General features: G+C 41.1%; 1 protein-coding gene across 1 annotated transcript in view; it reads left to right on the plus strand.

Moving 5' to 3' along the window:
- RAB38 (RAB38, member RAS oncogene family) overlaps positions 1-16675 on the plus strand; it is a 57045-nt gene that overhangs the window by 9653 nt on the left and 30717 nt on the right. The window contains exon 2 of the mRNA XM_006197507.4: positions 12743-13023. Coding sequence (XP_006197569.2) covers positions 12743-13023 — 281 coding nt within the window. The remainder of the gene's footprint in view (positions 1-12742; positions 13024-16675) is intronic.

The raw sequence follows: 16675 nt of genomic DNA on the forward strand, positions 1-16675 counted from the left end.
GGTGGTATGACATTGGGGTGAACGAAAGTCACCCATGGCCTGGCTTCAAATAACAGCCCTAATATAATTTCCCCCAGTGCTCCATTATGAGACCAAAAATGTCGCCATTTGGACTCCTTGCTCTTCCTTATTCACACCCTGTGTTTATTGCCTCCCTGCCTTTGTTCCTGCTCTTCTTGCTGGTTCACATGCCCTTCCCTTTGTTTCCACATACCCACATCTTACCTGATGTTTAAGACCCACCCGAAAGGGCAACTCCTCTACAAAGATGTCCCTAATTCTCTCCTTCCCGTGGTAACTTCTTCCTGCCTTGAATCCCACACGCCTTTACTCCCGTCTGGCGCTTCTCCCTGTGGCCGTTTATTAGTTTACGTGCCCCTCTCCAGCTATCCTTCCCTATGTTCAGCAGAGCTTGCCGCACGTTGTTACGTAATTTAATGAAATGACTGTGGGGTTACCAGAGAAGTGGAGAAGGAGAAATTTCTATGTAGGTGGAGAACGAGGCAAGGGCTGGTTTCAGAAGCAAAGGGAAGGGAGTTTAAGAAGAAGACAGTCAATCATTTCAAAGGTCTGGGAGAAATCAGAATGCTTACCTATTATCCTGAGTCTCTGCTTTTCGTGGTCTGTGTTATCCAAACATTATTTAGCCTCTCTTCCTCATCAGTCTTGCATAGATCTGCTCTCTCAGGAGGAACAATGGAAAACCCAGCTTCTTGTGTATCTCCTCAGCCTAATGGAGGCAAAGAAATTATCGACAGTGTGAGAGAGTCAGACACATTTCCATCTAATTTATGGGGTGAAGTTGAAAACAAATTGATTTAAATTACCAGTTGGGAGGACTGTTTTCCCCCTACAATGTAATGTGTTATTAATAGCCACCATGTATTGGGTGTCAGGCGTGGTGCTGCGCATTTTTGTGTATCAGTTTATTTACTGCTCACGGTGAGCTGACCCGTAAGTACCATTACTAACCCTGTCAGAAAGACGAGAGAACTGCGCTTAGACGGCGAGACAACACATATATAAGCAAACAAACACATAAAACTTTTCAAAAGTCACACAGACAATAAGGGACGGTGCTGGGATGTGAAGTGAGATTTGTCTGCTTACAAATTCTGTTTTTTAACCACTCTATTCTACTAGTTCCTGCTGTGTAACAGAACAACGCAATTGTTTTCACATGTCACGGATTGTTTAAGTTGCATTTGGATGATACCCCTTCTTTATTTTAAAGGAATATTTATTATTATTTTTAACCTTTCTACTTTGGATAGAGCCAAGAATTGAAGGAACTAAATTCTTTGCACACATCATTGCTTAGACCATGTGGTTGGTTTGACTTAATAAGAACCATCTTAATATTACTACTTTTAGACAGGAAAGCCATAGTGCATAAGGGACATGAGTCTCTAGTTTGAGAATTAAAAATAAAAGTAGCTAGGCTACTTGATGGTATTGGAATAAAAATTAAGTGTTATATGGCAGTAGAGGGGTGTGTGTGTGTGTGTTAAACTTAAGAAAACAATCCTCTAGACTAGACTCTAGCAGATGTTCTCAAATTTCCTCAGTTCACAGACCCTTTTGTGTCAGTTATTATTTCATGGTGCCTCTAGGCCAATAGAAATACCTAAAATTCTGTTTCTTAAGCACCGAACAATTTGATAAGGATTATATTCTAATAGCTTAATAGCCACTTGCAAAAAAATGAAAGACATGAATGAAAAGAAAATTATTTTTATTTCATTTTTAATAACTAATTATTCACTGTTGGCATATGCATTCCTTTGGGCCATCGACTAGTGTCTCAAAACTTTGAGTCAGTGGACACCACCACCCTCATTTCTGTTTCCTGTTGACTTTCACATGACTCTTGTTTCTTATCACACAAACTGCAAAAACCCCACTCCCTTCAAAAAGATGGGATCACATCAAAAGAAAGTAGCACTATCTAATGTTAAAATTGTGGACTGCTTCTGGCTAGTAGCTCCTGAGGTGTCTGATTGATCTTCAGCACCACCGTGCTTGCCTTGAAATTTAAAAAATCCTGTTGTCCCCCTAGCCCCCACCCCCATGAGTTCACTGAGGCACCCCCAAGCACCTTGGCACACATCTTGGGAATTTAGCTCTAGAGGAATCTGAAAATTCTTTAAGCGTGAAACTCTTAGAGTCTAGGGTCTCTTGAGATTTATAAAAGTATCTTTAAAGGTTACTTAGAGGTGATGTTTTAAATGCTAAGTAGTTCAAAGATAGCCTTTTATTTAATACATTTGCTCTTACAATTCAGTGGATATATTTTTGGATTGTTTGTTCAGTATTTATTTAGGTTGTAATTGGTTTAATTCAAACCTAAGAAACTGACCCTCCTGTCTTGATTCATGCCAACCTGTCTTCTGTGGCTTGCTTGTATTCCCTCCCTCCATCCAGTATTGGACATTGCATTGCCATATGATCCTTTTTCTCTATCCAAGCGAGTTACTTCATTTAAACTGAGTAGTGTTGGACCCCATCAAAATTAATTCTGACAAAAAATCTGAGATACTGTTGGATACTCATTTACACACACCCCTCTCCACACACACTGCTTTAAACTTAAATATAAATTCAGAATTTAGTGAGGAGGAAGTGTACAGCTGAGTGGCAGTGTGCCTGCTTCACATGCACGAGGTCCTGGGTTCAATCTCAGAACCTCCATTAAAAATAAATAAATAAATAAACCTAACTACCTCCCCTCCTCAAAAAACTTTTTAAAAAATGTAATGAGAATAATTTTGAAATTTAATTTAAAACCAGACACTGTAATCCATCCACCCTTGCTTTCTGTAATGCTGTGGACCCTAAGAAACCAATGGTTACTCTTAAGGGCATCCTAGTCTCTTGCCCACTTTAGCTTACTTCAATACATTGCATCTAGCTTTACCTTCTTGTTCGACAGAGACAAGACTGACAACCAGCAGTAAGTTGAAAGGAGAGCCATCGTTTATAAGGGAGCTAGAGAAATTGTGGAAAGAGCTTGGTGGTTCTGAGCTGGGGACAGATTTTTTTCAGAGTGGATTTTAAGGATGAGTAGGAGTTTAGTAGGCATAGAAAGTAAATGAGTTCGATTCAAGATCTTGCCTTATTGAGTCCACTCCTCGCCCTGCTGGGGCTCCCTCTCCCAAATAAGAAATCAATATTAATTGTTCCTTTATTATGTAAAGAGTACTTGTATTGCCAGTTCCATTCTGTTGTGCAAGTCCATGGAGAGCACAGACTGAGAGTCTCTCAGTGTGAGCTCTGGAGGGATAGAGGACAGTGGCGAGGAACTCAACAGTGGGATCAAGGAGTCTGCAGTGTGACCGGGGACACGGGCTGCGGAGTTTGCAGCACATAAAAAGCCATACAAGGCAGAGTCTGATTAGGCGAGGCTGTGATACATTCAGTCAGCCCTGGGTGTGTGTAGGGGAGAAAGGTATTGAGCATGAGGCCAAGTAGTCAGAGAAAGCTCCAAGAAGGTAGTTTGGTCCATCTTTGAAGCAGAGGTAGGATTTAGTTATGCACAGAATTAGAGAGGATGCGTTGCAGTGTGGGTGGGAGTGCCCTGGAGTGATTGTGAAGGACAGCAGGAAGCAGAGCTGAGCAGAGCCTAGCAAGGCATCCTTTTGGGCGGGACCCTGACCTCAGTCTGAGGATTAGCCTTTAACTTGTAGATCAAGGTGTGCTACCTTAAACATCCCATAGAAGCCCAGAGGGTAAAATAAATGAACTCTTTGCCTGGCAAACACCTGTTTATCTTTCAAGGGCTTCCCTGTAAAACCTGTTCTCAATTCTGGACCACCCAAGCTACTGCTCCCTGTTTCCCTAGGAAATGGGGACAAATCTTCCCCAGAATCCTGGCTCCCACTTTGTTTCTTACAAAACTTCACATACAGCTGGATGGATGTACTGGAACAAGACCAAGTGTGTTAAAGGGTATTTTGAGGCAAAGAAACAAACATGGGATCCTATGTAACTGTCTATAAGAGCCTTACAGTAGGAATGGGTCAAGAGCAATGATTTAATTTAAAATAAAATTATGTATATAATCTTATATTAATAAATTTGAGGAAATAAAGGAGCTTGAAAATATTAAAAATTATATAAATTTCACTGAATTCTAAATATTTTGTTAGCATTATTTTAATAAAATGTATATAGAAACATTAAATTTAAGGCAGTATTTCTGTGGTATCTAACACGGTGAAAGCCGATTTTTTTCCTTTGTTCTGTACTGATCATCTCAAATGAACTTGACAGCATTATTCACTTAATGTAGCCCCTCCATTTCTGAATGCTGAGTTTTCATGACATTCCCATCTGTATATTTATGTATCTTTATTTCACCGTATAAAGATACAACATCTGTATATTTATCTTCCTATTTATAACTGTTGGAAAATAGTTCAACTTACTTTAAATCTTGTGCGAGTCACATAACATGCTAGCAGTCCAACCTCCAGTTTTTGGCATCAGTTTTAGGCAGTTGTGGGTCCCTGAAAGTTTTTAACTGGCAAATAATAGGGCAAAAACAGGGCTTTGGAAGGTGAATCTGGCAGAGATGTACAGAAATTAAAATACAAGTTAAACTTCCAGTCCTGCCCTCCCCCTGGAACTTCAGACTCGAATATCTGGTCTCGATACCCAGTATCGCTGAGTTCTGCCTACTCAACATGTCTGTGTAACAGACATCTCAAACCTCACATGTCAAAATCCCAATCTACTTCCACAAAACCCGCCCCTCCGAAAGTCTCCTCCAGCTCAGCTAATGGCAACTCCATGCTTTCAGTAATTCGGGTCAAAAGCTTGGGAGTCACGCTTGAATCATCTCGTAATCCATATCCCACGCGTCTCCTCTATCTCCAAATATATCTAGAAAACAACCAGTCCTGAGCATCTTCACCACTTCGGTCCACGTCATTGTCTCCTGCCTGGATCACTGTCTCCCCACTTCCCAGTGTGCGTCCTGCACATCGTCCCTCACTGCAGCAGCCGTGGTTATCCATTTACTCCTGTCAGTTCAGGTTTCGCATCTGCTCACAATGCTTTCCTCTCTCACCCAGAGGGAAAGGCAGCATCCGTGTCATGGCCCGACACTGTCTGCCGTCCGGGTCACGTGATCTGCCTGCCTCATCACACACTACTCTTCCCCTTGCTCGGCCCTCTCCAGCCAGCACAGCTCCTTGCAGCCTCCCAGCACAGCTCCTCGCTGCCTCCACGCACTTGCCAGGCACATCTGTGCCTCAGCGTCTTGGTACTTGGCCGCTCCCTCTGCCTAAAGTCCTTTTCTCCTAAATATCCATATGGCTTGCTCCTTTACCTCTTCTCAGTCTTTACTCAAATGATACCTTCTCAGTGAGCCTTCCCTATCCATCCTGCTTAACTTTGCCCTCTCCTCCAGCATTCCTGTCTCTCCCTTCCTACTTTATGTTTCCTCCATAGCACTTTTCACCAGGTAGTAGTAATCTGTATATCTTCCTTTTTTTTCTCCTGCTTATCTCTTTGAGGGGAGGTAATTAGGTTTACTTATTTATTTATTTTTTGATGGAGGTACTGGGGATTGAACCCAGGGCCTCGTGCATGCTAGGCATTCACTCTACCACTGAGCTAGACCCTCCCTCTCTGTTTATCTCTTCTTACTAGAATGTAAGCTTCATGAGGGCAAGGCTTTTTAATCTTTTTTTTTTCTCCTAGTTGCTGGTTTTTCTAGTTGTGTGTTTCTAGTGCCTGAAAATTAATAGGCATTCAAAATTTTTTGTTAGATAAATGAAAGCGGTGTGGTGAGATGAGACAACTAAAGTGATCTCAGTGGGAGGGGAAAGAAAGTGAATGCCAGAGACATGGCAGAGGATAATAAAGACTTGTTAAGCCACAAGTAATCACTGGGAGAAGGTAAAGAATTAGGGGTTATTCCTTCACTCAGCGAGGACACCTTATTGAACACTTATTGGCTACACAGGGCAGTGCTTGTCGTGGGGCTGCAGAAAATTGGTTCTGGCCAGGGAGAGGTTAGCACTTTTGTAGGGTAAGATTACACAAGCTTAATTCTAGAATATAAGGCTAGGTGACTTGGAAAAATGGTGATTATTTGACACTTTTCTCTCCCTGGTTTGGTGGAGCAAAGAAGTGAGGAGAGATGATGAAAAAGTTTCAGAACCACTGCCAGAGGGTCAGATGGGCTCTTAAAAAAATGGAGAAAGCCTTGCTCACCAGGATACCAGCCTGACTCTGATCCTTTTCTGTGGGTTTCCCTGAGCCTTTAAAACTAGCTTACACCGTTGTAAATTCAGTGCCCATTTTATCATCATAGCAATTGGATATTTTTTTCTCCAGATCCTTATTTAAGATTCCTATTTTTGGTTTTATCTTCCTGCTTGTCATACCGTTATTCTTTAGAAATAAAGAGCATACATTGGTGGTACTTTTAGTTCTACTGATTGTGCCATGACCCAAACAGTATATATTTGGAACACAGTAAATTGATTCAAGAAATTATTTCCTAAGAAGGTGAGAATGATTATGAAAACATAACATTCCATTCTAAAACTCAGTGCAACATATATGCACATAAACCTGTTAGAATAATGTTAATTTTCTCCATCAGTGAACACCTATTGATTATTTACTGAAAACAAGAGTAGAATACAGAGTCAGTGCATTAGTATGCTGCACTGGTCCATGAGTACACGACAATGTTGTATTTTAGAGGAAGGAGGAATCTTAATTTCAGTTTATTTCTACCATGGTATCTTGAGCTCTTACCATATCCAAAAGGTAGAGAAATAGGCCTCAGATTTACAACATGAAAACACGACCAACCTGCTCTCCAGGTTTTTGCAATGCCAAGGCAGAGAGAGAAGCATGAATACGCAGCAATAAGTGTGAATAGAAAAGGTTGGAGAAAATGTTGTGGGGTTGTGAAGAAGGGGGCCATGGTTCCAGCTGGCAGGATGAGAAGGTCGCATAGATGTGTGAGATTTCAGGGCACAATTATGGGATGCACAGGATTTCACTGAACAGACTGAGAGGAGAGACGGGGAGGGAATTCAGGCTTTGGGAACAGAGATACAAAAAGGGAAGAGAATCAGGGAGTAATGCAGGATGTGTTTCAGCAAGGACAGGTAGGCCAGTGTGGCCTGGCCGTGGAGCACACTGTAGGAAGTGACAAGAGAAGAGTGTAGAAAGGTGGTTGGAACCAAAGGCTCCAACTGTGGAGTGTTCATAAAGGTTTTCTTTTAAGCATATGAGTCACTGAAGGGCTGAAATGGCAGGGAAGAATGGTGATATTTGTATTTTGAAAGTGGATTCTGATAAAAAATTGAAGTTCTAAGACTTCACCTAGGGAGGGTTTTAAAAAACCAATTCCTGAGCCCCATACAAGACTAATGCAGTAGGAATCTCTGAGGAGGATGCCCCAGGAATGGGTGTTCTATAAACACCTCAGATGATTTCTAACCACCCCCGGCTTTGTTGCGATATCACTAACATATAACTTTGTGTAAGTTTAAGGCATGCCATGCAATGATTTGATATATGTGTGAATTGTGAAATGATTATCACAGTGAGCTTAGTTAACGCCTCCATTACCTCACCTAATTACCTTTCTGTGTGTGTGTTTGGTGGAACATTTAAGATTTACTCTCTTGGCAACTTTCTATTGTGTAATACAGTGCTGTTGACTGCAGTCACCCTGCTGGACATCAGATCCCCAGAACGGATACATCTTACAACTGCAAGTTTGTACCCTTTGACCAACATCTTTTGTCCTATCCCGCAGCCTCAGGCCACCACCATTCTACTCCCTGTTTTTATGAATTCTAGGCTGTTTATGACCTTTTTAGAATTTCTCATATAAATGAGATCATACAGTATTTTTCTTCTTCTGTCCGACTTATTTCCCTAGCATAATGCTCTTACAGCTTTTGCCCATGTAGTTGCAAAAGGCAGGATTTCCTCCTTTTTCATGGCTGAATAATGTTCTGTTGTACACATGTACAGCTGGTTCTCCGTATCTACAGACTCCAAATCCGGGGATTACAGAGGGTGGAACGTACCAGGTCATTTTATAAGGGACTTAAGCACCTGCAGATTTTCATGTCTGTGGTGTGGAACCAATCCCCTGAGGCTACTGAGGGATGATTATAGTACATTTTCTTTATCCATTCATCTGTTGATAGACATTTAGGAGGCTTCCGTGTCTTGACTATTGTCGATAATGCTGCAGTGAATGTGGGTGGACAGATATCTCTTTCAGGTAGTGATTTCATTTCCTTCCAAAACATGCCCATCAGGCAATTTCTTGTGCTGCCAGGATGGCAACTGTATGAAGACCTGTGTTATATTTATATTTATTTTAAAGGATAATGGGAGTGACAACAACTGAGATGCTGAGAGCCCCCATTAGGGAGCTGTCAGGGGTCCAGGTGAAGTCCTGCACTGGAGCAATGTTGATGGAGAGGAAGGGGCAGAGTCAAGAGCCACTTTGGAATAGAAGGGTTGGTAGCATGTTGGAGACCCTTTGGATATGGGGATGAGGAGGGAGTTGGAAGGTGATCTGAAGGTGCTGCTCTGGGTGGCAGTGTGGATGGTGATGCTGTGAACCAGCGTAGGGAACACAGGAGGAGTGGGCGGTAGAGAATGGGATTCCCCTGCCTATTGGGGAAGTTGATTAAAGGGTGTTGCCAGAGGCAATAATGAATTCAGTTTAAGGTGTCTAATCTGGTTCCTTATTTTACCCATGAGGAAACTGAGGCTCAGAATGGTAAAGTGACTGATCTGAGGTCACAGAACCACATTTCTGGTTCATAGAAAATCCTCTTGTTTTTATGTCTGTCTAGAAGATTCACTGCTTGGTTATATGACCACTGAGAGCAACTCTAAAGTACTAATTACCAAGTAGAAATATCCTTAAGTACATACTATGGCTGTGTTGCTTGCGTATGTTTTTAGCTGAGTCCATGACAGCAAACGGGCCACTTCAGGCAGTTGAACAGAGGACCAGGTGTTGACTTAATGGTGATGTCATAGGGCTAGCAGGCATGAGAGCAGGAAGGGACCTTAGGGATCAGCCAGAACAACTTCGTTTTACAGGTGAGAAAACTGAGTCTAAGGGAGAGAAATACATTTGTCTAAGGCTCTCTGGTAACGAGGAATTAAAATGAAAATCTCTGTCTTCTGGCCTTTCAATATAGTGCCTCCTACAGTGAGCTTATCCAAACTGTTACTGTGGCCATTGTATTAACTTCGTGATTCAGTAGGTTGATTTGTTGTCTAACATCCCTCAAGGCTGAAAGCTGAATCACGAGCTATTATATACACATCTGCAGAATGTGTTTAGAGACTAAGGGAAATGGGGACTTACATGGTGAATTGGATCATTTTCAGGACACATGCATCTCCTATGACACTTCTTAAGAAGTTTTTCTAGGACAAAAATGTATATATTTGCAGCACAAAGCACAGAACCTGGATCATATTAGCTATTTAATAAGTGTGTGTCAAATGAGTGATTTAACCACAATGGCAGTTTTTGAACTGTAGTCTTTTTTAAAAAAGTAAAGCACCTATGATAGATTCATCAGGTCTCCGCTTTGTCCACATGTAGGCTTTCGCTAAAAGCCACATGCTTCTCATTCTTTTATTAAGAAGCAGCGGAGAGGGCTGCCAGCTGACAAAGGCAGGATAAAACGTGAGTGCTGGAACTGCCCTGGTCTGAATGTGACCTCTTGCTGGAACGCCAGAACTACAAACTTCCCAAGTCTCCTGGCCCAGTGACCTCAATATACAAAGGTCTTTTCTTTCTAGAAACAAATCTTTTTCTCCTTGTTTTTGATCTGACACACATACCCTCACAAACTCAAATACACACACACACACACACACACACACACTGTCCCTATGAAGGTATAAACCTATAGTGTGCTTTTTTTTTTGCATAGTTTAAAAATGACCCTTTGCCATATATTTGAAATGTAAAATCTTTCTTCTTTAGGGCTGCCTTACTCTACTATGAAAAACGTAGACAAGGAGATTATTGAATAACCCATGACTTTGGCCTTCATCTGATTAGTTCCCTGAAAGGGATCATAAGACATCCTTAAAAAGCCTGGAGGCCTTCAGAGTCCTGAATGATCACAGAGGGCCTTTTTCTCCTCTCTTCCTGAAATGTCATGGCCACCTTGATCAGGATCAAAGGAAATCACTGTATGCATCAGGAACTAAAGAAAAGAAAAGAAATTTAAAACTCATTCAGGAAAAATGAAAGTTCATCTGTGGGTTGTGTGTCATATGAAGAGTATTATACCACTTTCTTTCATTGACTAGATGACTGTGGGAAATTTTTTAAATGCTGTTACAACCCATGTAAGAAATATTTTGGGATCGTCATGTCATGTGCTGGCCCTGACAAAGTGCTCTTCTTTTCAGTGATCCGTGCTTGAGCACACACACTCACACACTGGACGAGCAGCCTTGACCTTCATGCATTTTCATTAAGTGCTTATGGGTCAGTTCCTCTTACAAACTGCAGTGTTAATAATGCCAGTGTGCATGCAACGTACAAGACAGATTGGGTAACTTGAATTAGAACTCAGCATCCACAAACCTTGGGCTCAAAGTTAATTGTAAAGTGTTCTTACAGGTATGTTGACCTATATGTTCTTAAGTACACAGCAATTTCAGCATTTTTTAAAGATAAGTTGACTTATTCAATACACACCTAACTTTGTTTTAATTTCTAAAACTTTGTAAGACTCTGAACACAAAGAAATCCCCAATTCAGCATAAAAGACCTTTGTCTGGCATAATGCTTCTGGAGTTTGGGGTTCAGAAAATATAAGCCCAGTCTTCATTAGCACCTGTCTTCAATAGCTACCAGTGCACAGAGTTACAAGCACAGGATTTTATTCATTTTTGTTGATCAGCTGAAGTGCCTGTAATTTTCTGTCACAAACTCTGGTCTAGAACTCTCATTTCACCACCTTCATCATACTCTTTCAGAATTTTTAGCATGCTGGAGAAAGAGAGGGAAAACTCAAGTGCCAACTAACTGTAAGAGAGTATGCTGGGCGCTTTCTGCATGTTAATTCATTTCATCCACGTAATAACTCTGTGAGGTGTATATTATTACTACCACTTTGCAGATGAGGAAGGTTGAATTTCGTGTGTTTAAGAAATGTGCATTTACACCTGCATGCTCACAAGACAGGAAAGAGGAACATTTATGGGAGTTCCTCTTGTTACTCCTTTGTAGTTTGTGTCTGTCTGGTTTATTCCATGAGGAAGTTCAACTTATTTGTTCCCATTTGAACTGCTTTGCCTCTGGAAATTTAGGTGTATCTTGGAAGGACACTTGTGTGCTGTTTTATCTGATGGTCATTGTGAGGAATGTGTCTGCTTTTATATGCAGTTGGAAAAAATAATGAGAAAAAATTCTTTTATGTTGGAATGCTTAAATATTGAGATGTTAAGTATCCTTTATCAGTGCTTAGTTTATAGGCAAATATAGGTAATTTCTGTGCACTTCAGTAAGATAACTAGAATTCGTATGGATATATGTCAGAAAAGATTGTTTGCAGAATAAATTGGGAAAATTATAAAAATACAACAGCTACAATACAGAAAAACAAAGAAATGTACATTCATAATTCAGTTAGAAAATTAAGAATGCGAGCAAAACTAATTCTAGCTGATTGGTCTAAACAAGATCGATCTATCTATCTATCTATCTATCTATCTATCTATCTATCTATTTTTATGTCAGAGGGATTTCCTTATCCCAAGGATTGCAGACTGCTCAAGGGTATCGGCCATCTAGTTCACTGTCCTATTTCTAGCATGTAGCTCAGAGACCGACAGTGATGCATAAATGTCTGTTATCTATTCAGTTGGTATATTGACACTCCTGGTATCTAAGCCTGGGGGAGAGACCATACAAGACTATGGTTCAGTACTTGAGAGTATTCAATGTTGGTAAATGACTATGCGCTCTGGATTCAAAAAGCTCAGATTTGAATTGTAACTTCTTAAGCTTTCCATCTGTGTGATTGGAACACGTTACTTAGCCTCTCTGTGGGGATAGTAATTGTACCTTCATGATTACTTATGGGAATCACATCTTTGATGGTTAGGGAACATACAGTAAATGCAAACCATTACTATTACCCTTAACTGGAGTTGACTGTGGATGCCTTTTTAACAGGCTAACCTACTGTCCCCACTGGAATGTACGCTCCAAGATGGTAGGATTTTCATGTTTTAATCATCGTATCCCAAGTATTTAGAACAGTGTTGTTCAGTAGGACATTCTACGATAATGGACATGTTCTGTACTGGAGTTGTCTAACACTGTAGCTACCAACCACTTCTTGTTATTCAACACTTGAGATGTAGCTAGCTCATGTGACTGAGGAACTGAATTCTGAATTTCATTTAATTTTTATTAATTTAAACTGAAGGAACCATATGTGGCTAGTGGGATACTGTATTAACACAGTTTTGGGATGTTACCTGGTGCATAGACATTTCAATAGTTATTAAATGAGTGAATCCCCTTGGGACTCAAAGATCAAAACCAGAGCTGCCGATTGTGTATTTAGTACATTCTTCAAAGATAAGTAATGAAGCACTTTGCTGAGTGATCTGCTCATACTGGAGGGCTTATTCAATTCCCGTATGTGATTCAGTTTACAATTGTGATAAGTTTTTGATTTCTATTGCTTTTTGGTGATAGGTCAAGAAAGATTTGGAAACATGACGAGGGTCTATTACCGAGAAGCCATGGGTGCCTTCATTGTCTTCGATGTCACCAGGCCAGCCACATTTGAAGCAGTGACAAAGTGGAAGAATGATTTGGACTCAAAGTTAAGTCTCCCTAATGGCAAACCAGTGTCAGTGGTTTTGTTGGCCAACAAATGTGACCAGGGGAAGGATGTGCTCGTGAACAATGGCCTCAAGATGGACCAGTTCTGCAAGGAGCACGGGTTCGTAGGATGGTTTGAAACATCAGCAAAGGTAATGTGACCTTAAAGGATAAACCTGTTGTAGGCAAGATCCACAAAGAAAATGGCTCTAGTCACTGTCATTATAATCATGATAATAATATGTGTTCGTTTAGTGACTTACAGTTCCCAAACGGCTTTAAGCGCTTTCTCATTTCAAAGGGATGAGTGGAACTATTATCCACAATTTAAGATGACTGTGGCTAAGGCAGGAAAGCAACCTGAACATGATCACATTGATAATACGTAATAACTGTGTTCGTTTATTGAGTGCTTATGACGTGTCAGGCATGTTTTTTGTGCATTTTCTCATTTAGTCCTCACGACAACACTATTAGGTACGTATGATTTTGGAAAAGTGAAAGACTTGGGCCTCACCTTCAGTGTCACTGCTTCACTCAAGTATGAATTAGTTTACCCCATCAGCACTTAATGTGCTCTTCGGTATACCAGGAGTTGTGCTTTGCCCTCGAGATGAAAAGATGGCAAGAACACAGAACTAGCACACTGGGAGTCCTGGAAGAGCGGGGTGAGAGAGTAGATGGCAGTGACAAATGTGGAGACATAGTGTGGCTTGGCCCTGCTCACTCTCCTGGTGGCAGAGGAGCAGCGGGAAGTGTGGCAGCGTCAGGGCTGGAGGATGCAGCGTCCCATGCGGTAGGTGGGGGTTTACACTTCCCATTATGCCCCACACTCTTGTCTGACATGCCAGGGGCACGGATTTTGCTCTCCTCCCTTTTGCCTTGTTTTTATTTTTGCATCTCAATATCAGAGAAAAATAGTTTCATCATGAATTTTGAAAATTAAAAAAAGCATAAGTAAGATAAAAATAAATGTTTTGCTGTATTTTTCTGATATCTTCTGTGCCTATAAATATGTATGTATGTTTTACATTATTAGGGTTGCATTAGGATGTAGTTTTACATCATGAGCTTTCCACTTATTTATTTGTGGAGCACACATACTAAATACTTGTGGGGCACAGGCACTGGGCTAGTTGTTCGGGATTCAGCACTGAATAAGATAGGCATTGTGTCTGCACTGACGAAGTTCACACTCAGGCCTTATGGTGAACATTTGAGGGCATCCTTAGAGAATGGCTTGAAAATATAACATGAACGGACATCATTCAGGTAGGCTGGGGAGGAGCCTCTGACTGGTTTTTTACCCCGGAGAGTGGGATGGTCAGAGTTGCCCGGGGGACTATGGAAAGGTAGACTGGAGGCAGGAGACCTGGAGACAGAGTGACGTAGTTATTGCATTCCTGTGGGAAAATGACCAAGCCGCGAACTAAGGTAACAGCTTTAGAGATTAGAAAGAAAAACCTGATCTGAGAATATCACTAAAGCGTCAGCACCAACAGGAGTAAGCATGTGCTGGGAGTGGGGGCGATGGAGCGGGAGAAGAGGGTGCTGGTGCCCCGTGTTCCGTCAGGGTCGGGATGCTCTCTGGTTGCAGCCGTTTCTTGGAGTCTCAATGCCTGCTTCTCTCCGTGCTCTAAGCTGCCCTTTTGTTGAGAAATTGTTACTTCTCAGTTCCTTGTTTTCCTTCTTGGGGATTTAGTGTGTTTGTATGTTTTTTCCCTTCTTTCCTTTTAAAATCCCTTGTTTCCCCCATTTTTTAATACTTTTCCTTTTATTTATTTTTTTTGCAATGTTGTGTTAATTTCTGTGTATAGCATAGTGATTCAGTTACATATATGTATATATTCCTTTTCATATTGTTTTTCATTATAGGCTATTACAGAGTATTGACTGTAGTTCCCTGTGCTGTACAGGATTTTTCCTTTGAGTCAGGACACAGTATCTGTCATTTTCTACTTCCTGGCTCTCACTGAACCTTTTTGGTTTGTTTGTTTACAGTATTTATTGCTATAAACAGAGATTGATCAACACTCAGATTGTGATTAAGTTACAGAAATCTAAGAAGTGTTACTTTTTTTTATAGTCTGATTCTTAGACATTAGTCTGGCTTTTTAAAAAAAATTCCAAAATTTGGGTGAATCCATTTATTCCCCTGTTCTTTAGCCTCACATTCAATTTCATTCCACAGCTCCTACATATTTGTTCAAATTCCTTTCTTTCAAAAGAGTCACGCTCCAGCCCAGAAGCCTCCAGACACTGAGGTAAAAGAGTAGAATTTTGGAGAACTCCTTTTCTCCTTTAGTTACCTTCCACCTGGAAGGCACTCTGTATTGAATGACCCATATTTGTATGAGGAGGGGAGTCTTCCATCATTTATTTGTTCATTCTTTCATTCAACAAATATTGTTGAACACCTGCTACGTACCAGGCACTGGGAATAGAGAAATTTATAAAACAGACAGAATCCTGACTTCAAGTATAACAATAACAACAACAAAACATAAGTGAAATATATGGGCTGTTGGATAGCCAATACATGGTAGCAAGAAAAGAAAGAAAAGAAAGGAAGAGGCCTATGAATTTGTGGGCAGGGTTGAAATTGCTTGTGGGACAAAGGACGTTCTGCACGTTTTCCTTCCCCTCACTCTGACATTCCTTGCACAACCACTGCAGTGTCAAGCTCTGCTTAAGGGCATGATGTTCATTAACTTAAGGCCTGACTGACCCACCGCGTACTTAGATACAGGGTTTCTAATCCTCTAAATCCCTGCAAGTGTAAACTTTGAAGAGAAGCTTTGTGCAGAGAGAGGGTGGAGGGAATTCCACAACGCTCAAGTGCACCGAACGGCTAATGTGAGCACGAGGGTACAAGGCCTCATTGCAAAAGGTGGAACACACATCCAACATCTCTCCTCCCTCCAAACTTACTGCTACTGAAATTGTCCTTCTGAATGTCTTAATCGTGAAAACCGCTTCCCGGGGCCCGGTTAGCGTTCAAAGTCATCTCCTATGTGTGCAGGAACAGTACTACAGCACTGACAAACCAGAGTGTCATATGTCAAACGGTTCAAAAAGTTGTTTTTTTTGTTTTGTTTTGTTTTTTTTTTAAAGATCTCTGATAAAGCTCTGCTCGCTTTCTGAGGATAGTATTTCAGCATTTACAAAACGGAGGCCCAGGTCAAACTGCCCGAAGCTAAGATGGTAGCATTGGGAACAGCTACCAATTCATTCTTCGATTACATTTGGGATCAGGGAACATTTTCCATAAAGATCTTTCTCTTAGAAAGTGAATCTCCTAACAATCAGAGTCCTCTTTGTGTGACATCATAATCAGTCTGGTGATAAGCATCTGATTTCCTTATTTTTTTTTTACATTTCCCAAACTTCTAATGAGCCAAAGATCACAACCTCTGGCTTTGTCCTCATGGACACACCCTGCAGAAGTCCTATGGGTATCACCATCAGCTTGGCCGTGCCTGAGGCTGAAACTAGCAGGGGGTTAGAGGAGTCTGTCTGTCGTTCAGACCAGCCTCCTTCTTCTGCTGACCCCCACCGCTCAGGGAAATTTACCCACTTGCTCGTCAGTCTTCTAAAGAACCTTTCCACCTGAATTTACATGCCTTGGTTCTGTTGCTGGAATAATCATGGTAGCCTCTGGCTGTGAATTAAGAGAGAGAAAAAAATTAAATGTATGCGGACATCTCTGATTTTTCTATATCATCTTCATATATTGGACCCAAAGGAAAGAAAAAAAAAACAGTCTCTCCTAAGTCAGGTTTTCTGTCATTTTCAGCCTTTGCA

The sequence above is a fragment of the Vicugna pacos genome, chromosome 10 (genome assembly GCF_048564905.1).
Source record: "Vicugna pacos chromosome 10, VicPac4, whole genome shotgun sequence".
Lineage (NCBI taxonomy): Eukaryota > Metazoa > Chordata > Mammalia > Artiodactyla > Camelidae > Vicugna > Vicugna pacos.